The sequence below is a fragment of the Urocitellus parryii genome, chromosome 7 (genome assembly GCF_045843805.1).
Source record: "Urocitellus parryii isolate mUroPar1 chromosome 7, mUroPar1.hap1, whole genome shotgun sequence".
In the NCBI taxonomy this organism is placed as follows: Eukaryota; Metazoa; Chordata; class Mammalia; order Rodentia; family Sciuridae; genus Urocitellus; species Urocitellus parryii.
In genome coordinates, this window is record NC_135537.1 from 161790837 (window position 1) to 161815322 (window position 24486).

The 24486-nt window shown below is 51.9% G+C and overlaps 1 protein-coding gene across 1 annotated transcript; it reads right to left on the reverse strand.

The window, feature by feature from the left end:
* Positions 1 to 21437: 21437 nt before the first annotated feature.
* On the reverse strand, positions 21438 to 22586 carry Neurod2 (neuronal differentiation 2). The gene has a single exon (XM_026387112.2). The coding sequence runs from the start codon at positions 22584 to 22586 to the stop codon at positions 21438 to 21440; it is 1149 nt and encodes a 382-aa protein (XP_026242897.1).
* Between the last annotated feature and the right edge of the window lie 1900 nt (positions 22587 to 24486).

The window sequence follows — 24486 nt, forward strand, 5'->3', positions numbered from 1 at the left end:
GGTGTCAGATGTAATTTCAAACCAATACAAGATGAATGGCATAATTTTCCCTCTCTCATTTTAGACAGAATTAAGAATCCATTAGCTAACACAAATTTTTGGCAAGTTTAATAGGAGCTCAAATCTACATTCGGAGGAAACGCTCCCCAAAGCCTGTTTCAGGCTTTTACTTCTCAGGCCCCCTGCCTCCAACGCCCTCTGACTCTCAACAGCCCGCTGTTGTCTGTTCCCCACAGGCAGCCCCCACTCTCTTCCCGGGTCCCCCAAGCGCCCCTCCCCAACCCAGCCCAAGATTAACTGACCTGACCCCTCTCACAAAGGCCGGGCCTGCCCACCATTGTCTTCCAGTGGTGGTGGTGGGGGGAAGGGGTGGAGGGGCTGGCAATGGGCCCAGGAAAAGGGAAGGTTGCTGAATTAGCCCCAGGCCCCAGACAAACCCTAGGGAGAGAGGAGACCTGGGGCCCTGGGCCATTTGAGCCTCAGCTACTCCTTGGTTTAGTCCCCAGCAAAGTTGTTTCTATCCTAAACAAAGCATTACCCAGTTCCTAAGGGGAACGCAAATCCCATTCTTGATGGGTCTCACACTTAAGTACTGTTAATCACAGAGTAAACAGGGGAAGTGAGAAGAACAGCTATCATCCCATTTTAGATGTGAGAAAACTGAGGCTGGAGGGGTTGACTGGAGTCAGCTGAACCCCAGGGCAGAACTCGACTCCAGTACTTACTTGCTTACTTGGATTGGAAGGCATTTATTTCTGGGCCTTTATTTCACATGGGAAGGAGATTAAAACCCAGCTCACAAGATTACCCAGAAATCAAACAGGATGTGAGCCTGACCCATCAGGAAGCTTTTTGTTGTTGTTGTTACTGGGGATGGAACCCAGGTGCTCTGCTACTGAGCTACATCCCCAACAGTTTTTATTTTTTATTTTGAGACCAGGTCTTGCAAAGTTGCCGAGTCCTCCTGCCTCAGCCTCCTGAGTTGCTGGGATTACAGGCATGTGCCACCACACCCAGTTAGAAAACTCTTGATAAAGAGAATTTACACAATTGTCCCTCCAGGCAGAAGGGTCACATGTCCCCTCAGTGCCAGTCTTATGCAAGTTCACATTCTGATGGGGGAGACAGAGCTTGCCCTGGCAAGCAAAAAAGTCTGAGATAATAATTATGGTGGCTTACCTCTTCAGGTGTTCACTCTGTCAAATGTGGGAGCAAAGTCTACACATAGTAACTCATTTACTCCTCACAACAACTTTATCCAATAAATGTTTCTATCATCACATCCATTTTCCATATCAGGAAACTGAGACCCAGAGAGGTGAAGTAACTTTGCCAAGGTCACCCAGCTAGGAAGCAGCAGAGCTGGGATTACAATTCAGGCGGCCTGGTTCTAAGGCCTGTGGCTCTTAACCCATCGGATGGTAGAACACAAGGAAGCTTGAATTGGGTCTTAACTAATGAGTAGGAGTTTGCCAGGTGGGCAAGGAGAGAAAGAGCATTCTGGGCAGCAAGAACATCATGTACAAAGGCACGGAAAGAAGCCTCAGCATGGAGGCCGGTGAGTGACGCACTGTTGACGCACTGTTGCAGTATTCATGTGGAGGACTGCAGAAAACAAGGTTGGATGGGCAGGCCAGGTGCTTCATTCTGACAATCCTGCTTTAAAAGTTGGGAAGTCCTTCCGATTGTCTAACTCCTGCAGATAGTTTTAAATGCCATGCCTGGGAACTATAGCTTTATCCTGATGTTTGATAATAGGTATAGACTTGGAGATATAGCCCAATGGTAAAGCACTCACCTAACATTTGCAAGGTCCTGGGTTTGATCCCCAGCATCACAAAAAATAAAAATAGGTATAGCTAGCATTTCCCACGTGCCAAAGGCTTCATATTAATTGCCTTGTTTCTTCATTACAATAACCACATGAAGCAGATACTCTTACCCCATTTTCCAGATTAGTAAGGAGGCTGAAAGATGTTAAGTAACTTGACCCAAAACACACTGCTAGACAGTAACAGAGCCAAGCTTCCAAGCCAGGTCTGATCCCAGAACCGGAGCTCTTAATCACTGTGCTTGCTGTGTCCTCGGTGGCAATGGGTAACTTAGGAGGCATTTTTGGCAGTGAATTGAGTTTTAGAAAAAGGCTTCTGGCAAGGTACAGAGGTCGAATTGGAACAGGGTGAGGCTGGAGGAAGGGAAGCAAGCCAGTAAGGAAACCATTGCTCTGGTCCAGATGACAGTTCCTATGAGGAAATTCCTATGAGCCATCTCCAACTTGCATAATGCTGCAGTGCAGGTATCCATTTAACAGATGAGAAAGTTCAGGTTGAGGCTCAGAGAGGTTGACCTACTTCTATGGACCACACAGCTATGATAGGGCAGAGCCCCAAGTAGCCTGAAGCCCCAACTTTTCCCTCCCACCCAACTGCTAGAAGATGGTTAGGCCCTGCATCCCAGATCAGCTCTGCCCTCCTGACCTGGATCAGTATTCCTTGGGATACGTGTGGTGCTGGCCCTCTGTTTTGATCCTGCACATAGCCTTCAACTGAGGGAGGAGGGAAAAGGGATGAAGGGAAGTGGAAAAGGGATGTTGGAGATGAATGAGACCAGGGACAGTTGCTGACTGTTCTGGAAGGTATACAGGAGGAAATACAGGAAGATGCATGGGTTCGCTCTCTTAAGCCTTACGAAGAGAAGACCCTCATTACTTTATTTGGTTTTAATTTTTTATTGTTTATTTAATTATTTTTGTAGTACTGGGGATTGAATCCAGGGCGCTCTATCACCAAGCTACATACCAGGCCTTTTTATTTTTTTTATTTTAACACAGGGTCTCACCTAGTTGCTGAGGCTGTCCTCAAACTTGCAATCCTCCTACCTCAGCCTCCCAAATTGCTGGGATTACAGGCGTGCACATCACACCTGGATTACTTGATTTTTTAACTTGGGGAAGTCCTTCCTGCTGCTAAATTCCCATCCTTCCTAATGGAGTCATGAACAACCTGTTGCCAGTTCCAGGGAAAAGCTCCTGCCTATGCTCCCTACCAGGAGACACAACTCTTCATCCTTTCTCATGGGATGGGAGAATTCTGTTCTCTATATCAGCGCATACCCAGATGGGGTGGGGTGGGGTAGCTAGGTCCCAGGGTATCCCACCTAAAAGGAAGAAAGGACTAGCCCTTGTCCAGCCCCTCTTCAGCAGAAAGGGGAGGAATAGAGGGTTTGAAGGGGAGGAGCAGGAGGAAGAAAGAGACCTACTGGGGCCACAGCCTTCGACACAAACCCAGGCTGCTGCCTTGAAGGGAGAAGGATCTGAGTTTTAAGCAAAAATTCTCAGCATCATATTAGAGATTGAATAAGCAGGGAACTCCTGGGGTAGCCTAAGATCATCTCAAGAAGAGAACTTGAGAAGGGAGCCACATAAGAGAAAGTGATTATGAGAGAGGAGCTCAGCATTGGAAGCAAAGGGGCTCCTGTTAACACCTAAGCCCTCCTGCTGCAAAAGCAGAAACACCTAGGGCCGATTTCACCTTCACCAATTTCACCGATTCCCGGCCCCATGCTGGAGTGGAAGTCAGCTCCTCTGTGAGCTAGGAAGCACCCTACCTCTGAGCTGCATCCCCAGCCCACAACATATTTTCATTGATTTCCTATGTCCTACTATGCCAACTGTTTGAGGCTCTGGCATAGTTCAGAGATCCTTGCTCTCATGGAATTTTATTCCAGCTGGAGAGACAGATATGATACGTCAGCAAATCACATTGATGTCAGAAGGGAGTCGTTGCCATGGCGGGGAGTTCATGGAAAGGTGATCTCCATTAACGAGGAGGAGCCCATTTTTAGTAGGAGGTCAGAGGAGGCCTCCTTTAGAAGGAAGCACTTGAGCTAAGACCTGTGCTGCACAGGCTGTAAGGCAGGCCAGTGCCCGCAGGGCCCAAGGGGATCAGTGAGAGGGAGTGGAGGAATTGGGGAAGTACAGTGGCCTGAGGACCAAGCAAGGTGGAGGGGGGCACAAGCTATATGGCCAGTAGTCGCATGGACTTCCTATCAACTTTGTTTTTCCCTATGAGTAAAACAGGGAGTGCTGGACAAGTTTTGAGCAGAGGGAAAACATGATCAGACACATGTTTGAAAAGGATCACTGAAACTCCTCTGGGGAGAACAAGCTGGGACTGGGTAGGGGAGAGGCAAGGTAGGAGTTTTCTCATCTGTCAAATGTGGATTAAAATGTGTTGGATTCAATAGGGTGCTTTATAAAAGAGTATACAGAAGGAATCCAATAAAGGATTTGTGGTATTCCCACAAATCAGAGGGTTCTAGAAACAAACAACTGGATTCTTATCCTAATTAGTCACTCTTATTCATCTGTAAAACGGGGATAATATTATTCCCAGGGTAATTATAAAGATTAAAATAAAATGTGCTGGGCATGGTGGTGCACGCCTATAATTCCAGCATCTTGGGAGGCTGAAGCAGGAGGATCGTGAGTTCAAGGCCAATCTCAGCAACTTAGTGAGGCACTTAGCAACTCAGTGAGACCCTGTCTCTAAATAAAAAAAGAGCTGAGGATGTGACTCAGTGGTTGAGGACCCCTGGGTTCAATCCCTAGTACATAAATAAATAAATAAATAAATAGCTTGTCTAAAGCTCTGTTGCCCAATTGGAGGCTACTGGCCACCTGTGGCTATTTAGATTTGAATTAGTTTAAATTAAATAAAATTTGAAATTCATTTCCTCAGTCACATTGGCCATATTTCAAATGCTTAATAACTTCATGTGGACGACTGACTACAGTACAGGACAGAACAGAAATTAAGCATTGCCATCTTCACAGAAAGTTCTATCAGACAGTGCTGGTCTAAAGCACTGAGCTCAGGACCTGTCCCAAGTTAGTGCACACAGTAAGTGAACAGCGTCATTCTTGGAGTCTGCAAGGGGTGAGACTGATTATCCTTCCAATAGTCTGTGAAAGACCACCCATATGAAGTTCTCTAGGGTTGAGTCTGAAAATCAGGTGCTGGTTGGGAAAGGAGTGAAGGAGGAAGTACATAACTACAGGTGAGAGAACTGGTGTTGAGTACCGCCCAAGGTGTAGGGGTGGGAGTGTGTCTTGGACAAGAAAGAAAAGAGAGTAGCCCAAGAAGAAAGAAAGGGAGGAGAGAGATATCCAGGTACCCAAGAACTGGACCCTGGGATGGGTCTTCATTGCTTGCACTGAAAATAGGCTGGGGTGGGAGGGCAGGGAGAAAAACAGGAGCTGTGGTCGTCCAGGAGAGAGGGAAGGTGACCTGCACCAGAAGGTGGTGGTGAACTTGGTGAGAAGTACTCAGATTCAGGATTTATTTGAAGGTGGAGCAGACAGATTTGCTGGTGAATCCGGTGTGGGGTGTAAAACAGCTTTGTCAAGGATGATTCTAGGATTCTGAGCTTGGGGAACCAGAAGTGAAGTCCTGGAAAGGGGGCGGGGCTGGCTTGAGGGTGTGGGCCACCAAGGGCCCTGCTGGGACTGCCCTCAGAATTTAGATTCTAAGTCCCTGGACTTTTCATTGAAATCTCTCCCACCATAATGCAGAACCTCTCTGAGAGTCAGCCCCTTTAGCCTGTTGCTCAGATAGCTGCAAAGACCAATGGGGATAAGGACCAGCTGACACCAGGTGCTGGAAGAGCTTTTGCTCTTTCTCTTTCCTCTTCCTTTCTGACCTTCCCTCTAAGATTGCTCTGAGATTTCTCCTGGGGCCCAGGAGAAAATGAAAAGAAGAAATACCAAAGGCCCAGGATCCCAGAGGGAAGTGCTGGCCTGGGGGCTGGAGAGTTGTTCCCAGCCATCTGATTCCTGCGGTGGAGCACAAGGAGGGTACCCCTGGCAGCCCAGCTCCTGTACCTCTACTTTCTCTGAGGGCAGAAGGAGCACAGTGCCTACACATTTGGTGTTGGCAGAGGATTATTTTAGAGCCAGTCCTCTTCAAGCTAGTGGGAGATTCCAGGAAGCCTTTAATTACCACCTTAGAGCGGATGCTAGGTTAATGTGATGATTCGAAAGGTGTATTATTCAATTACATTTAACGAAAAGATTTATAGTCAAGTAAAATATAATTAGGAGGCTGCCAGCAGAGATCTCCTGAGAGGAAGAAAGAGCCCCTAACGTGGGAGGATAGAGCCCTGGCTACAGGACCAGCTCACCCTTCCCCACCCCTCTTCAGTGATGACAAAGCATTAATTAATTAATACTGCCATTCCACATTTAAGTGCCTACTCCATGATAGGCCCAAAGTGTACAAAGGGAATAGAAGAAATTCTGTGGTCCTTGCCCTCAGAGAGCTCTGGGCCAGGAGGAGAGGCAGACAAAACAAACTCTCAGCAGTTAAAGTATGACAAAGGAAATAACAGAATATTGAACTCCAAAGTAAGGGGGAGGCCTGTTTTGGGTAAAGGAATAAGAAATGGTTTGAGGGGCAAGGGTGCAAACTGAGACCTGGAGCATCAAAACGAATCAGCCAAGCAAAGAGAGGGAGGGAGCTGAGGGGATTGGGTGGTCTAAGAAAACAGCCCTGGAAGGTGTTTGCAGAAAGGAGAGAAACTCCATCCCCAGGTGATTTGTCATCACCCCAGAAAGAAACCTCTAACCATTATCACTCACTCTCCATTTCCCCCCAAACCCCCAAGCTTAGACAACCAGAATGATTTTAACAGGCCAAGGAGGCCACTGAAGGGTTTTAAGTCAGGAAGTGAAATGACCCAGTTTGCTGGTGCAGTGGCACATGTCTGTGATCCCAGTGACTTAGGCTGAGTCAGGAAGACCACAATTTTTTTAAAATAATATTTATTTATTTATTTTTAGTTGTAGTTGGACACAATACCTTTATTTTATTTATTTTTATATGGTTGCTGAGAATCAAACCCAGGGCCTTGCACATGCTAGGCAAGTGCTCTACCTCTGAGCCACAACCCCAGCCCCACAAAGACCACAAATTTGAGGTCAGCCTGGACAGAAAGACCCTGTCTATAAATAAATAAATGAATGGATGAATAAATAAATAAATAAATAAATAAATAAATAAATAAATGGCTGGAGAGAGAGAGAGAGAGAGAGAGAAGGAGAAGAAGGAGGAGAAGAAGGAGGAGAAGGGGGAGAAGGAAGAAAAAAAATGGCCCTTAATTTTGTTTTATTATTATTTTTTCCAGTACGGGGGATTAAATCCAGGGGTGCTCTACTACTAAATTACAGCCCTAGGTCTTTTTATTTTATTTTGAGACATGATATTGCTAAATTCCCTAGGACTTGTGATCCTCCTTCTCAGCTTCCAGAGTGACTGGGATTACAGGCATGTGTCACCAAGCTCCTGGTCCCAGCTTGTATTTTGAGAAGCTGCTATGGGAGAAAGCATCAACTGGGGACTAGATGGGAGATTAGAGGAGGGACCCAGGGAAGAGGTGAAGTGAGCTGGCCTGTAGGAGAAGTGTTGAGGAAGGAGAGAGGAACCTGGATTTGGGGCACATTTTGGAGCAAAAGTCAATAATTCCTGGTAAGAGGCCATATGGAGAGTGAGGACAAGGAGAACTCAAGGACAACTCCCAGATTTCTGCTTTGGGCAGTGAATTGGGTGCTGCTATTTATTGAAATGGGGAAGCCTGGAGAGAAACAGGTGGGAAGACATGTGGATAGAGTTCAGACATGGAATGGAGACCCTCTTGAGGCTTCCTGGCCCTTAGGGACAGAGGTCCAGATGCCCCAACCTCAGGGCATCTCCTCTCACAACCCCACTCTGTTGTGCCCAGCTGTCCTTCAGCATTTTTGCACATCTCACATCCATTCCTCCCACTCCACTTGGGAATGCCTGCCTCTAGTTTGGAGCAAGAATTCTGTCATTCTCAGCTCCCTTTAACTGCTAAAGTTCCTGAAATTCTATCATTAAATTCGTGCTGGACTTGAATTCACTGAGTACCCACTATTAATCAAATATTGTGCTAGAAGCTTTGGCTATACTATTTTAATCAGTCCTGCCAACCACTCTGTCCATGGTATCAATAATATAATAATAATAATAATAATAATAATAATAAAATAATAATAACCCTTAATGACAATTCCCTTTAGCTAATTCCTTTACATGATTGGTCATGTTCAAATCTCACTGTGAAATAACCTGCTGGGGTTGCACAGCGAGTTAGAATTGGGGTTGGGATGAGAAAATCTAGGATTGTCTCCAGTATGCCAGACTCTTGGGAGATGAGGACTTTGGCTGCATGGGTGATGCCTTTCTCCTCCCCCTCACTCATTCTTTCTCAAAGGAAGCACAGAAGCAGCACTATCCTCCCAGACTGCCCTAGATGCAGAGGGCAGGAACCCCTGATGACATCTTAGAGCTTGCATTGTGCTAGGGAAATGTGTCCACGTCTTGGGGGATGTTACAGCCATCATAGGAGATACCAGATTCTTAGAGTTGTTACCTGGTCTTATAGGATGGAGATGCGCACCTATGTAGTGCAAGATCCTACTCTGTGATACAAAAGAATGATTCTTGCAACTTCCATCCTCTAAGAATGGCTTAGATATTTGTGTGTGTGTGTGTGTGTGTGTGTGTGTATGCATTTGTGCAGGAATTGATGTGCAAAGGGCAGGTGATTTGCACACATGCATGCAACTCAGAGCAGACCTGCATCCTGTACATTTCCCTCAGGATATTTGTATCTGAAGGAATGATTTTTGGGTTGTCTGGGCCCTTGGGACAACAGGTAACTTGTAAATTTCCTCAAGCATGTGCCTATGTGTGGAGTTCTAGGAAGATGGAAAGGTTCTGGCCCCAGAGTTGAGTTCTGAGCTCAGCTCTCCACCTCTTCCCGCTCCCTGCCTCCTCTACCTCCCCTCAAGCCGGGCAGGATGCCCTCAGCCTGTGCCGGCTGGCACACATGCCACATGGTGCCTGGCGCGCGTCTGGGCAAGGATGACGCCCCCAGGACCGGCTGGGATATCAAGCCACCCGCTGCCTCCCCCACCTCCAGAACGGAGCGTCCCCATCCTGTCCCCTTTCCCAGCCAGGGACTGGGGAGCAGGCGGGGACACAGCACAGACAGATACAAACACGCAGATGCACCCAGAGACGCCCACAGGCGTGTGCCCCTGAGAGGCACAGACACAGGCGTTCACACAGACTCGGGTACACACACACACACACACACACACACACACACACACACACCCAAAATATTCACGGGGCAGGCACCACTTGTACAGATCCCGGCAGGAGGAGACAAGCCCACCCCGTGTCTCTGTCCGTGGTGCTGAAACTAGAACATTTAACCATTCGTGACAGGAAAGAAAGAAGAAAAAGAGACCTGGGAATGAGTGATGTGCAAGAAAGAAGGAATTGGAAAGACAGAGGAGAGAAACCCAGAGATGAGGGAGAAAGGGAGTTGAGAGAATGCCAGGGCAACCAAGGAATGCCTGAATCCTGGAACTAAGAGAGGGGGGTGATCTCAGCCCTCCACCCCTGCCCCAGTGCATGGCCAGACTCAAGGATTTATCCTTCCTTGCCATAGAAGGCTAAGAATGGGGAGTATTTAGTAAGAATACTGTGCAGGTGAGAGAACCTGGCTGTGTGGCTTCTGTGGCCTCCAGTTGTCCCTTCCAGGTGCCACCTTGCTCTAGAGAAGTTGAAATTGTAGGAGAAGGAGACACTGGGAAGCTCTATAATGCCCTGCAGTCAGCTCACCACCTGATTTCTTATCCCAATTTGTGTTGGGCAAATGGACAACAATGCTGATCTGGATTTGTTCGGGGGATTGCAGGGATTTAGTGACTGCTTAATGCTTATCCATAAGATTGGATTAGGGGTTCCTATCTCCTTCTCTTGAGATAAAAACTCCCCTCCAGTGAGACTGCATACTAGGGATGGCTCTCCCACCAGTAGCTCCTTAGTTGTGATATTTATGGATCCTGAGGAATGTCTACTCTGCTAGAGGACAGGGATTTTCAAGGATGAAAGGAGTCATCATACAACAAAGTGAGAGAAGATGAGGGAAAGTAAGAGAGAGAGAAAAAAAAGAGGAAAGGAAAGGAAAAAATGTGCAAGAATAGATAAAATAATGAAAGAATGGAGGAAAGAGACCAGAGAAAGAAGACAGAGGAGGGTAGAGATGCAAATGGTAGGAAAAAGAGAGGGCATGAGAGACCTATGCATTCCAGTGTTCAGGGAAAAGGGGAGAAGTGTTCCAGGTGGAGCACCCCTCCAATAAAACTTCCCAGGGACCAAAATCAGACTGGAATTCAAGCCTGGTCCTGCAGCTGTTCACAAGGGCATCCTCCCCCCAGAGCTCTGGGCAAAGACCCCATGGGCCAGGACTATGGACATGAGGAGCAGCTGCCTGGCAAGGAGGGTGAGGTCATATGTAGTCAAATGCATGTGCATGGTTTCCTAAGGGGGTGGTGGAGAGAGTGGGTGTTTCCATCTACTGATACATGGGCAGTGGCAGGAGGCAAAAGCTACATATGTGGGCATTCACTTGAGAGTGGGTACTGGGTTGACTAAGGTTGAAGAGCAGACAGAGGAAGGAGAAGAAGAGAAGTAGAAGGAGAGGCATAAGTGGAAAAGAAAGGATACTGGATTTTCTTCCAGAAGGTTTTGGACTTCCTGTTTTTCTCTCTTTTTTCCTTATCAAGAGAATAAATAAGGCTTAGACTACAAGCCTGGTGCCTCAGTGTACTAGCCTGTAGTATAGGTATAAGGAGAATGCCAACTTCATAGGGTTGTTGGAATGGGTTGTTGGAATGATTATCAGCTCATGTATAATTCTAAATCAGTTACTGACATATAGTATTTGAAAATGTATATTAGCTTCTATGCTGTCGTTATTACATTGCTGGCCTTGCTATGGATCAGTTGGGAAATCCTACTTCATATTTAAGTAGACCTTCTTGCTACCAGCCCATGTCTGACCTTAGGCCTCTCTTTGGACACAATGGAGGACTGGGATTTCCCAGGTCTCCAAATTTACTCTTGGAGAGAGGGAGCCAAGAGATTTTCTAGAAGGCAGAGGGGGGAAATCCCACAATAAAGACAGTGATAGGATCCTAGAGCACAGGGCACTGAGTTTTTCCAGTTGGGATTCTCAAAGATGTTTCCCTGGATTCCTGAAGAAGTTGGACCGTGGACCTACATCAGTGCCTCTCTGCTTCTGAATCTGGAGCCTCAGCCATGCTCCTTACTCAGGTGGGGCCCCAGCCCCACCCAAGCCTATGTGGGTATGCGTCTTTTCTTCCAGATCCCAAATCCTTTCCCTCTCTCCCCCTTTCCTATCTATCCTTCTCCTTTCTTTCTTGTCCCTTTTTTCCTTCTCAGGAATCTCATTGAGGGGAAAGGAATTCCCTCACTACTTAGAAGGATGGGATTTCCCCACCCTGCACCAACAAAATGGATGGTCTCATTCTGGAGGTCAAGGAAGCATGTGGGAGCTGGCACAGGAGGGATAAGGGGTAGCAGGGCAGCCCCCATGTCCCCCATTCCCCCCAGCTCCTGTCTCATCACTGTCACCATTCAATCATAGCAGATGGGCTGCAGCTGTGAGCGCCAGCCCGGCACACAGGCTGGTCCGTGCCACTTGGGAGAGAAGGAAGAGAAAGGGAGGGAGGGAAGGAGGAGGGATAAAAGAAGGAGGGAGAGAGGAAAGGAAAGAAGAGGAGGAGGAGGAGGAAGGGGAGGAGGGTGGAGGAGGAGAGAGATGGCTTGGAGAGAAAGAAGACACAGTGCTTTATGCCTCTCTCTTCCCAGCAGGAGAGCAGAGGCCAGGGCTGGGCTCACAAGCTGGGCAGTGCCAGGCGAGATGGGCATATGCCCTTGATTACTACTAGGACCGCAGGCCAAGCCTCCGCAGCCGCCACGGCCTCATAAATCAGTTTTTAAGTAGCAACCACATGGACATTTCCCAGCTGAGAGGCCTGGCCTCTGCCCGCCCAGCTAGGGCAGCCCTGGTGGAGGGGCAGGTGCCAGGCCAGGGCACTGAAGAAACAGAGGTGGTCACAAGGCTTGGTGGGAAGTGGGATTGGAACTTGTTCAGGCACAACCTGGGGTAGAGGTTCCTGCCAATGGGAGTAGGTAGGAAATTGACAAGTGGCTGCCAGTGGGTCCAGGATCCCCTGCTGGGGCTCCCAGGCCCCATCCTAGATTTCCCTGGGGAAGCTGCTCACAGATGAGGGAGGGGGTGTTGCTGCTGGAAATCCCTCCCTCCAGCTCCCAGCCCTCCACTAAGAAGAGAGCAGCTGTGTGGGTGCAAGGGCAGCTTGTGGGTCTCTGCACTTGGGTACTTGAGTGTGCTTGCCAAACTGACAGCTCCTGGAACAGGAAGGTTTTCTGATTCCCAGCCCAGGCCCAGTACAGACCAGACACCCAGTAAAGTTGCTTGAACACTTCAATGATTGAGTGTACAAGGGACCAGTTATGTAGATTTTTGTGTGTTCACAGGAACAACAGAATTCATATTTGATGTGACTGTGTGTGTGTGTGTCTGTCTGTGGGTGCTAGGAGTGGGGGGATCTATTCCAGGGGAAGTTCCTCCACACCCTCCAAACACTCCCTTTCAGGATTTCTGCCCCATACAACCCTTTACTAAGCCCTGATCCTCCCATCCAGCAGGGCAGCAGTTCCTGCACTTCCCCCTACCCAGTCTCATGCTGGCCCTCCCCTCCCCTCTCGGGCCCTAGTTGGCGGCCTGGGGTGCGGGATGGGGGTGGGGGGGTCCTGCCCTGGCGGGGATGACTGCAGAGCGGGTGGGGCGAGGGCACCCTGCCTTCTTGGGAGCGGTGTCTCCTCCCTGGGTGAACAGATGTCTCGGAATTTTAGATGTGCTCTCCGCCCTCCTCGCAGTAACCCCACCCCCAGCTGGCGACGGCGGTGTCGGTGGCGCCCTCCTCCTCTCTCCACCCCACAGCAGAACCCGCCGAGGGGTCCGGGAGCACCGCCCGCTGGAGGCCTTGGACGGAGGCCTTCGCGGAAGGCCTCGGAGGCCCTCTGGGCGGTGTCGCCGGCTTCGGGCGCGCGGAGAAGCGGGTCGCGGCTGCCCAGGCCTCTCGCGTCCTTCTCTCTTCCTTCCTTTCCTCCGCCTCTCCTCAGCCCCATCTCGGCACCGTCCCGCCCGTTAGGTCTCTGCCCCGGCCCCCAGCCCATCCCGACAGCAGCGTCTACGCAGACCCTCACACTCCGCGAGAGAAACTCCTCCTGGCAACTTTGGTGGAATGCTTCCCTCTAGAGACCCCCTTTTCCTGCATTCCGTGAGCTCCCCGCCACCCCGCAACACACACACACACCAACAATTGGCCCGCTGCCCTCTCAGTAGAAACCCGGAGTTAATCCGGAAAATTTAGAGGCAGAGCGGGAGGGGAGCGGGGATCAAGATGAGGGAGATGTGTTTGGCCCCGGTTGAGAGACACCCTAATTTTCTAATCACTGCTAATTAATGAATAATCCAATTCCGTGGACCCCTAACTCAGGGAAGGGGGCGGGACCTGCAGCGGGCAGGAGGGGGCCTTGGCAGGGCTTGGCAGCCCGGGTGGTGCCAGGCGCCCTCCCCCACCCTCTCCCCACCCGCCAGCATTCCGAGGTAACAGGCATTTGTTACCCAGCTCGTGCCAGGAGCGATTGGCAGGTTCGAGTAGGCACAGTCATTCCACACACAGATGTCCCTGCGTTCACTCTTCTGATATGAATTCTGTCAGCTCCGAATCAGAGAGAGACGAGCAGACAGCTACCCAGAGTCACAGACAGACACAGACACAGAGCAATTGTCTGGAGGGCACAGGACTCTGCAGATATTTTTCCTCCCTGAAAGTACTTTATTAAAAAAATAAAGAAAGAAAGAAAGAAAGAAAGAAAGAAAGAAAGAAAGAAAGAAAGAAAGAAAGAAAGAAAGAAAGAATAAGTGCTTCCACTGAATTTGGGGGGACCCTTCCAGAATCTCTGTGAATGGCCCCGACTTTCTGTCCTCCTAGTATTACCTGGCCAACATTTTCCGGGAGCCCTGAGGGCCCCAAGATATCTCCCTGGAGCTTTAAAGTTGAGTCAAGGCAAGCAGAGCCACGGAAGCTCCCTCACAGAGGGGTGGACCCTTTCAGAATTCTAGAATGCCGCATCTCTACAAGTTTCAGAACACCACCCAGGTGCAGTTATCAGCATTCTAGAATCTCTGAAATTTGAAATTCCAGAACTTGCACAGTTACAAATCACACTGGGTGCCCAATTCTCCTATATCATTTCCATGGGTGAGGTGGAAGTGGGTAGCTGTCCTGTGTCTCTGAGTGGATGGCCTCACACACCTGGTCCTCACTGCAGCCTCCAAAACCTTGTCCACCAGCCAAAAACACAGCCTGCCCTTTAAAATAGGAACACAGAAAGGTCAAGCCCCTTGGCTACTGTCCCTTTCTGTCCCAGCTTTCCAGACTAGACACCATTCCCACCTTACCCTACATGTATGACCTGGCTCTTTTGCCTCTGCTCCTGCCAGCCACGGTGGGAGTGAGCTGGTTGGTCACTGGGCATCTGTGAACAGGCTGGGCATGAAGAGCCACTGGGGTTTGGTTTTCTCTGGGCAGACAGAGCTAGTGGAAGAAGGAAGTGGGCAAGGGGTGGGGGCAAAGAAACTAACCACAGAGAGGGGCACAGAGGTTTGGGGGTTGTGGCTTGTTGGGTTGTGCTTTTTAATCTTTCTTTTTTTTTTCTTTTTCTTTCTTTCTTTCCTTTTTTTTTTTTTTTTTTTTTTTTAAAGAAAAAGCCCCCATCCTGTGTCATCATTTTTATGGGATCTGCAATTCTGGCAAAAATCTGTCTTTAATTTAGCTGTCCATATAAAAATCCTCACTGTATAATAATGAACAGATGCCATGGAATTTAAGCTGGAGCCTCGGCTCCTCCCCGCCTTCCCCCCGCGCCTGGCACCGGGCACCGGGCACCGGCTGAGTGGCACAGACTGGCACCAACACGCGAGCGAAGGGTGGGCAGGGGGCGACCTGGGCTCGGCGCCAGGGCGCTGGGGTGGTGAAGGTGCATCCGGGCGCGGGGGGCTTGGCTAGGCGGGAGCTTTTTCGTGGCGAAACCAGGGGAGAAGTGTCTGAGGGATTTTTCTCCTTTTCTAGAAATGATCAGTAGTTAAGGATTTGGGTTTGGTTTTACTTAGGGGTTTTGTGGTTCTTCTGATTTTTTTTTTAAAGCACCGCCCTCCCCACCATATAAACCCAAATGTTTTCAATGTTTTAATTGAGTTGTTTTTAACCCTCCCCCCGCCTGGCGCACCAGCTTCGGCCTCGGAGCCCAGCCCAGCGCGAGTTCGCAGCAAACGGGATCAGTTTCGCTCCCGGCCGGCGGGCAGCCTCCGCCGTCCTCCCGGCGTGGGAGCCTCCAGGGGCTAGCCGGCAGTTCGGGCGGGGCAGGAGTACCCTGCTGTCCTGCAGGAGTGAGGCCCGATGTGGCATCTGATTGGAAGAGGTTGAGATGAAGGGAAAAGAGAAAGCCCCACCGGCCCCCACCCCAATTCTTGCGCTGTTCCCGAGGGAGAAGGAAAAACTATGTAAGACTTGTGTCCTTTCCTGCCTGTGCCCGCGGTCCAGAAAATGGGCATCCGCCTGGACTTGAGGAGTTGGTTCTGAGCCCCCTACCCCCACCCCTCGCTTTCAATACGACTCTGGCGAGAACAGATGTCCCAAGCCGGGCGGACTGCCCAGACCCCGCCCAGCTGTGCCCTTGGCAAAGACTTGGCTGAGGGTAGGAACTGGCACGCGGGTCCCCAAAGGGGCTTGGGGGCTCCTGCAGCCCGGGCGGGACCTGACCTCGCAGTCTTGGCCTCCTGGCCAGCGCAGCCTCAGGCGGGAGGCGGGAGAGCCCCAGAAAGACCCGTCCCTAATTCAATTAATTCCAAAAAGAGGATTGGGGCGGGCTGGGGGTGGGGGGAGGGAGAGAGGGAAAGAAAAGGAAGGAATAACCGAAACCAGGCACTCGACCGCCCGAGTCAGCCCGAGGAGACTGCATTGCGCTCCCGAGTTGGAGCTTACAAGAGAGTTGGCAACACCAGACCATACCTGGGTGCACATCTGGGCATTCTCTACTCAGTGCTGTGCCCCAGCTACCTTGGCCAGGTTGGCAACTAAGGATACCGTGTTCCTACCTTTCAAAGCAACTTAGCTTCTTCTCCCAGAACTAGGGGGCTAAGATAACCCAACTCTGGCATCTCCTCTGCAAATTCCCCATGCCTTCCTGCTACTGAAGGGCGCCCTGGATTGGCCTCCTTCTCCCACCTATGCTTCCAGGGCCGTCGTTCCTACTCCGGTGCATTAGGTGGAGAAAGTTTCAAGAGCAGAATAGCCCTTCCAAGGCTCCAAGGTGGCTGCATACATTGTTACCACTTCTCACTAGGAAAACTTTGTGATGAAATTTTTTAAAAAGATATAGGACAGAAAGGCAGAAGCCACTTTAGGATTTGGAACCAGGGCAGGGTTTTAAGGTTTCTCATAATTCAGTTGTCACCTCTACTATGGGCCTATGGTGGGCACCTGGGTGCCCACGACCCCTGAAGGGAGTAAAAATTAGTATCGGGCTGTGAGCTGGGAAGCCTGTTCAGACAGTGGAGATTCATCTGTCCCCTCCCATTCCCCCCAAACAAGCAGCTTTCTCCTTTGGGCACATTGGAGCAGATCAGAGTGGAGTCTTGGGCTGCTCCTCTATTGTCCCATGGAAGCTTGTGTGTGGAGGTCAAGGACAAGAGTGGATCTGTGCTGCCTCTTTCTATCTTTCTTCAGAACTAAACTGTGGAATCTACAATCATCCTTAGTCACAATGTCCCCTGAAATCAATGGAATCCCCGGGGAGCAGGTGACTTCCTGTTAAAGATGCTGGGGAAGTAGAAGAAGCAAAGGTTGTGCAAAGGAGAACGAAATATCTAACTTCTGCCCCCAAATCCCAAATCTACTGGTTGTGGATCTACTTACGAAAGGGAAAGATAGAAGTAAGCACAACCTGGTGAATTACCTGGCGCATCAGGGCTTCCCTGTTGCTGACCCTCTTAGGGCTCGGCTTCTCCCAGTGTTGTTCCTGTGGGTGATGAAATCAGATCAGAGTTTCACTGTGTAAACAAGAGCTCACTGTCTTGGTCCTGGCTGGAATGGAATTAAACGGTGAGGGGAGAGGCAGCAATGACTTTCCTTCCTTTTCCTGCCAGATGGGCAAATGGCTTGGACTCCGAGATATCTGTTTCTCTGTCATTTTCCAAACACTGGACATGGGTTGGGGACTGGAAAATCAAGGGGAAAATGCCCCCTGATTGAACCTGGCTCAGCCATGGGGTCATAGAGGTTGAGCTTAGCTGGATGGTGAGTGCTTGGAGATCCTGCTGCTCAGACTAGGGCAAGAAGGGCATCCTCCCTGTGCATTTTTTCTCCTGTCCCCCCCCCCACGCAAACCCCTTTCCACCTCCCCCCTCCTTCTGTTCTTGGAGCTTCTCTGGGTGTGTTCGGGAGAGCAAGCGGGAGAGCTAGCAAGAGAAAGAGATATGCAAGGGGGCATTTGGGGCCGTGTGTCCGTGCACATCTTCTTCTCCTGCTCATTTCGCCATCTCACCAGGGAAGTTAAGTGTTGGGGAGGGGGGTGATGGGAGGATGGCGCTCAGCTAGAGTGCAAGGAGTGTGGGGGGAAGGGTCAGGAATCAAGAAAGGGGCAGCTGGTGTGGACAACAGATTCACTAGAAGTGAGGAACTCAGGATCTCTGCCACAAAAGGGGCCCCTGTGCCCCTACCCAGGAGTCATCAACATCCTTCCGAAGGGGCTGGAATTTGGCTTCAAAATCAGCAGTGAGCAGCAGTGGGATAGCTAGAAGGATGATGTGATATGTAGAAGTCTGTGGTCTGGCCAGGAGAACCACGTGGAGGGATTCTTTGCTTCCAGCCCCAAGCCACCTGGATCCTGCCCAGCCCCAGAGTTCAGAGTGAGTTCTGGGAAACCAGCTGAGTGGGAGAGAAGCCCAATTAACATTGTTTCCAGAGCAAGATAAGAATCAGGCCTCAGGATGGGTGCCGAGTTCATTTTCTCTCTAATTGCCCCTGCCAGGCCATGCCCCATGTCATGTGCAGATCAGAGTTCCTCAAGTTAGGGTCTAGGATGTGCATCTTGCTCCACCCACCTCACTACAAGTGGAGGAGAAGGAAGATGGGCCAACTCCTTTCTACCAAGAATAGGGGTGATCCAGAAGTCTGAAAGAGTCTATTAGCCATCAATGGGAACAAACCTGGTGACAAAGGCCCAATCAGCAATCTCACTTTGGAGAGTTGGTCCAGAGATAATTCCAGGGAAGATGATGAAATTTTGAAATTATTTCTTGAAAAATCTCTGAAAATTGGGGGGGGGAGGCGGAATTCTGGTCCAGCATTGGGAAGGGCCACATGCAGTGAGGCTCCCCAGGGCCAGGCACTGTAGCCCACAGAGATGCTATTCAAGAGTCAGCACTCTAAACTGGACAGCTCCTGGCCCCCCTCTTGCTTCCTGGGCAGCCGCCTAGAGACACCAGAAGGGCATCATCTCTCCTCCAAAAACTAAGAGGTTGAGGATAGACATTTAGGGGAGCCTCTAAGCCCCAGTTCAGTATAATCAGACCCACCCTTTGGCATTAAGTCTTTCTTCTTCATCTACCTTTCCCTCTCCTGCTCTGTCAAGGAGATCTCATTTTGGGACCTAACCCTTAAAAGTTTTAGCAGAACTGAACTCAATCCTCAACATTACAACCTTATTTCAGCCCTAAAAAAAAAAAAAAAATGACAGTGTTTTTGGAAAAATAAAATAGCCCCTTCAAGGGACTACTAAGTATACTCTGGCTTTGGGATGGGTGTATGAGGGACTCAGACTCCTCTCTGAATATTTCAGGGCTCTGGTAGGCATTGGAGTTTAAGGGGAAAAGGAAGGGGAAAGATTCTTTCAGGGAAGTTGGTGTAGAGGTGCCTGTGCATATGAGGCTCAAAGAAATAAAGCTGTGAAGCCACCTTGTCTGAGTAGGAGAGGGTGTTCCCTGTGCCTTTCATCTTATCCCTCAACCCATTGAGAACTGTCCAGAACTAAAACTGGAGGAGGGAGCGTGCTCAGATGTGTGTGAGAGAGTTCTACTGCCCTGTTCCAGTGAGTTCATGGTGAAGTGAAGTTCCACTATGCCAGGTGGCCTCCCAGACTCAGTCACCTCATAGACCTCTGGAATGTCCCTCCAGTTTACTCCCCCCTCAAAATGTCAACCTTCCTGAAGCCAAAATAGTAGATTCCTCTGAATCCACTGAAACACACATTTAAGATGGAACAGGGATTTCCTCATTAAAATTTTATCCTCATGACCTTATAATTTTTTTTACCTTAAAAGTATCGCTGACATGCTCAAATGATTCCCCTTATCTGTACCTACTTCTTTTTACAACAGTGATGGAGGATTGTAAAATAATTGGCGTTCCGTTTCCTATCTTGATCATTTTTCAGTAATGAAAAAAAATTGTTTTCCCTCTCTTTCTCTCTTTCCAAGGGGCACGTGTGGTTATTCTGGGACTGAAAAGTGTAATCAGATGGGACCGGTGTTTGGTGCTGGGGCCTCTGGGTCTGGGTCGGGTCTGAGAGGGGCAGCCAGAAGAGCTGTTTCTGTGCTCATTAAATGTATGTGTGGGGCTTGTAGGGTGGAAATTCCACCCAGAAACATCCAGGGTGCCTCTCTCTGGTTTCTGCATAGTCACTTGACACTGCCTCCGTCATCCCAGTCTCAGTTCAAATTCCCCTCTCCCCATAAAAGGAGGCCACCGTGAGAAACCGGGTCCATCTTTGCATCTCATTTACATAAATATTTATTAATCGTCATTAAACTGAACAGAAACACGCAATGCACTTCGGGTGTCCGACGGGAAATTTCATCTTCGCTACAAGAGGAAGGTAAAATTGCGTGTAAGTGTGTGGGTGAGTGTGTGGGTGTGTCGCCTGTGGGTTTGCATTTTTGCATCGTGTGTTTGGATGCCTGATCCCCTGCTTCTGGTGGGGAGAGGTTCATCTTTTGCCCCTTTTGGGGGAAACCTCCAAGTAGGAGCCCTCAAACCTCCCCGCCCACCCGCCTGCAAAAGCCAGGAGGACGCCTAGGACAAACGAAACAAAACAAAACAAAACAAAAAACCCTCTCCAGCCACCGGATATCGCCGGGCGCCTGGCGCCCACAGAGGCACAGTTGGGGCAGGCGGGGAGCTACCCCCAGAGCGGACCGAAGTGCCTGCGGGGAGGAGGAGCCAACCAGCTCACCTCCTAGGGTCCCCCGACGCCCGCGCTGGGCCTGCGTGTGCGTGCGGTGTGATGTGCGTGTGTGTGTCTCTCATGCAAACCCTCCCTCCCTAAACCGACCCCCCAACAGTTTGCCATTCCATACAAATTTGGAAACAGGTTTTAAAAAACAGTATGACGCACATAGGGGACGGGGCGGGGGAGGGCAGTGGCACTGGGGCCCCAAATCTCCGAGTCACTGATTGTAAGAACCTGGGGAGGGAGAGGGGGCGGCGCGGGCCCCCATTTCACCAAAGTGCACAGATCCGCGCTTGGGCGGGGCGGCCAACCGACAGGGAGGGGCATCCCGGGACCGGGCCGGGCCGCTAGGCTCAGTCAGAACCTCCTTGCATAGATATTTGTGTCTTTTTATTATTGGTAGTAGTATTTTTTTTTTTTTTTGCCTTTTATTGCTTCTAAAAGTTCTTACTGCTTTTTTTTTTTTCTCCGATCCGGACTCTGCGTTCGGCCTCCGTCGCCTTTTTTTTTTTTTTTAATTTTTTGTATGTTTGTGTTTAAAAAAAAAGGAAAAGGGAAAACTGGATTCTAGTTACAAATTGTCTTGGCCTCTCTCTTTCCTCTCAATCCACATCCCCTCCCGCCAAAATTAAAATTACAAAACGCGGAGATTCGGGGTTGGAGGTGAAGGCGCCCTGACTTCTGCCCTCTTCAAGAAAGAGGGGGCGCCCAGCTCCTTTCGGGCCTCGGCAGCTTGGTGTCTGTTTTTAAAATAATAATGATGACAGGGGAAAACCGCGTCCCACAGCTCAGCTGCCCCCTGACCGACTCCTTTGGGCCTGCAGGGAGGAGGGGGAGGAGAAAACGTAAGTGAAGTTATTGGGAGTTGGGGGGTCTCCAGGGAGGACCCGGAGAGTGGTCCCTGGAGAAGCACTCCCTAGGAGAGAGAGGGAGGGAACCCTTTGGGGAGAGAGAAGGCGAGTCCCCTGGGGAAAGCGAGGCCCCTGGGACGGGCCACCTATAGGCAAGAGACGGCTCTGCCCAGAAGAGCGGCAGGACCGGCGGCCCGCTCCCTGCACCCGGCGCCGCCGGGGTAGGTGAGGGTGCCCCTGCGATCGGAGGGGGGCTGGGGCAGGGGGACGGGCAAAGGCAAAAGAAAAAGAAAAGGACTGGCGCGAGGTCTCAGTTATGGAAAAACGCATTGAGCTCCTCATACATGGGGCCCCGGTCGTGGTGAAGGTGCATATCGTAAGACAAGAGATTCTCCGAGTGTACGCCCCCGCGCACAGCGGACGAGCCGAAGACCAGCCCGTGGCCGGTGGGCCGAGAGCCGGGCAGCGCCGAGTAGTGCATAGAGTAGTGGTAGCTCTTCTCGTGGTCGGGCGACGAGTCCTGCTTGAGTGAGAAGTTGCCATTGAGACACAACGGGGGACTGAGCGGGCCCTCGTATTCGGAGCTGTTGTAGTCCGGGCTCGCGCCACCACCTCCGGCCGCTGCATACAGCGTCTCGTAGGCGGCGCAGTAGCCGTGGGTCCGCAGGGCGTGCGCCGCACCGCCGCCCAGGCCGCCGGCTGCCTGGCACTGTGCGCCCGCCAGGCGCGAGCACGGGTAAGGGTAGGGGTGCATGGCGAATGGGCCGCCCGAGCCGTGGAAGCGGCCCGTGCCGTCGGCGCCCTGCTCCGTGAGGAAGTTGCGGGAGTTGAGCTGCAGGCAGCCAGCCACCAGATTGGTGGTGGGCTGCGACAGACCCTTGCACAGAGTCTGCACGTAGGACACCAGATCGGGCCGCTTTCCGGAGCGCAGGATCTCCGAGAGCGCCCAGATGTAGTTCTTGGCTAGGCGCAGCGTCTCGATCTTGGACAGCTTTTGCGTCTTGGAGTAGCAGGGCACCACCTTCCGCAGGTTGTCCAGCGCTGCGTTCAGGTCGTGCATGCGGTTGCGCTCCCGCGCGTTCGCCTTCTGCCGCCGCAGCTTGGAGCGCTCCAGGCGCGCCTTGGTCATCTTGCGTTTCTTGGGACCTCGCTTCTTGGGCCGTTCGCCCTCTGCCTCGTCCAGTCCTTCTTCCTCCTCCTCTTCCTCCTCCTCCTCGCCCCCCAGCTCGCCTTCCTCCTTGACCTCCGCCAACGTGGCCTCTGGTACCTCTTCTCCACGCAGGGGGACTGGTTTGGCGGCCCGGGCGGGCCCAGGAGCCCCCGGCCCGGGCGCAGGCGGCGGCTGCGGCGGCGCGTCGCCCTTGTCGCTCCTCGGCTCGTCGTCGTCGCCGTCGCCCCAGCTGGCGAATTTGGGCACGTCCGAGAGGAGGCCGGGCTCGCTGAACAGGCGGGTCAGCATGGTGCCTGAGGGCGCCCGGGTGGGAGGGCCGGGAAGGGGAGACAGACAGCACAGAGTGAGGGACGCGCTAGGGTCACGACGGCCCCCCAACCGCCTCCACCCCCAAGTCTCCTGCGGGTTCTTGCCCAGAGAGCCCTGGATGCCTACTTCCTCCACCTGCCCCGCCCAGAGCCGGCCCAGCCCTGCCGGGTGGCGGGCCGGGGATCTCGGCCCAGGCCCACTTCCCAGCACTGGGCCCCGGCTCCGCCCCTCTCTGGAATGGGGGGCAGTTCCCCGTGCCGGGTTCTTCTCAGGGTCCGAGAGGGGGACCCGGTAGGGACTTAAGGGACCAAATATCTTCTCCAGGGGAGGCGGGTGCATTCGCCCAGAAAGCCTGTTCTCTCCCGGCAGTGGACAGTGGTTGGGCGGCCGCGGGTGGAGACAGCTGCCCCTCTCCTCCGACCGGCGGCCGGGGGCCCCAGGCCTGGCTCCCCACCCCTCCCGTGGCTCTCACCCCCACGCTCCCTAATCCAATTTGCAAGTTGGCCGCGCGCCGCCCCCGGCTCGGCCCCCATCCCCGCAGCCCCAATTCCAGAGGCGGGAGGATCTCTCCTCTAGCCGTAGTGTCCCCAGCTCCTGGAGCCGGCTTTGGGCGGCGAGGACTGAAGAACCCCGGCTTGGGGAGGAGACAGAGAAGCGAGCCCCGTCCGTCTCCCCGGCGGTCAGGGACCCCCTTCCCCCCTTCAAACCGCCTCCCTCCCACACAGCTCTCCAGATCTCGTTGTATTTCGGGATTGATGGGAAAAAATCCAAATTTGTTTGTTTGCTTCTTTTTGGGGGGTGGTGGGGAAAGGTCGCAGGTTCCTTTGGGACAACCACGGGGGGGCTCCTCAACTCGGCCTCTTCGTGCCTCCCATGATCCTGCCTTTTCCCCCACCAAGCCCATCGCAGACAGAAACGCCTCCCTCCGCAGCCCCCTGAGCTGCAACCCCTAGGGGAGAAAGAACCGGAGGCGCCTCGGATGCCCACCCGATGAGGGGGTATCATCCCAGGAAGGGGGGATTTGGGGACTCTCCTGTCCGCCGAAGCAGCCGCCCTCCCCCCTCCCAATCAGCGGGTCAGATCTAGCTCCCTCTCGGACAACTTACCTCGGAGAGGAGTCAAGGGGAGAGGGGAGGGGAGGGGGGGAGGGGGTAAGAGAGAGAGGGGGGAGAAGAGGAATCTTCTCGCTTATTTCATTGTTCCCCCATCTTCAGGGAGCGGGGGCAGCGGCTCCTCAAGGCGGCGGGCGCCGGCGTCTTCAGAGCGCCATGCGAACCGCGGAGCGAGTGTGGCATCTCTACCAGGCGGGGTACCAGCCTCTATGCCAGGCCATATGGGCTTGGCACGTCACGGGCAGCAGCTATCACATGAGAGACGGTGATTGGCATGCGTCTGCATTGGGGGAGAGCCGGCTCCCCCGGGACCCGCCGCCATCTGTCACTCTCTACTCCAAAAAAAAAAAAAAAAATTAAATAAATAAAGGAAATAAATAAATATCTCTGCCGCCCTCCCCTCCCCACCCAACGCAGGGAAAGCAGGGATTGAGAGGGAGGTGGGAGGAGTTGCCCCCCTCAGATATAGAGCCCCCCACATGGGAACAATGGGGGGCAAGCCTGGAAATTGGGCGTTTGTGGTGACCGCCAATTCTGTGCTTCCTCCAGGGTCTTGCTCTGTCCATTTCCTCCCCTGCAAGGTCCCCAAGGTGGGTCAGGACCAGACCCTGGGGTGTGGAGAAGGGACCTCAGTGCTTGTCCCCACTCCCCAGGAGGGTCCCCTCCACCACAAAGGGACAGCTGAGGCCCCCTTCAAGAGTGGGCGTTGGGGGTGTCCCTGGCCCAAGCCCCATAGGTAGATGTTGGCACTATGCCATCCCTCATCC

Excerpts from the sequence above, each read along its gene's own strand:
- Neurod2 (XM_026387112.2), bottom strand. The coding sequence starts at position 22,586 with ATGCTGACCCGCCTGTTCAGCGAGCCCGGCCTCCTCTCGGACGTGCCC.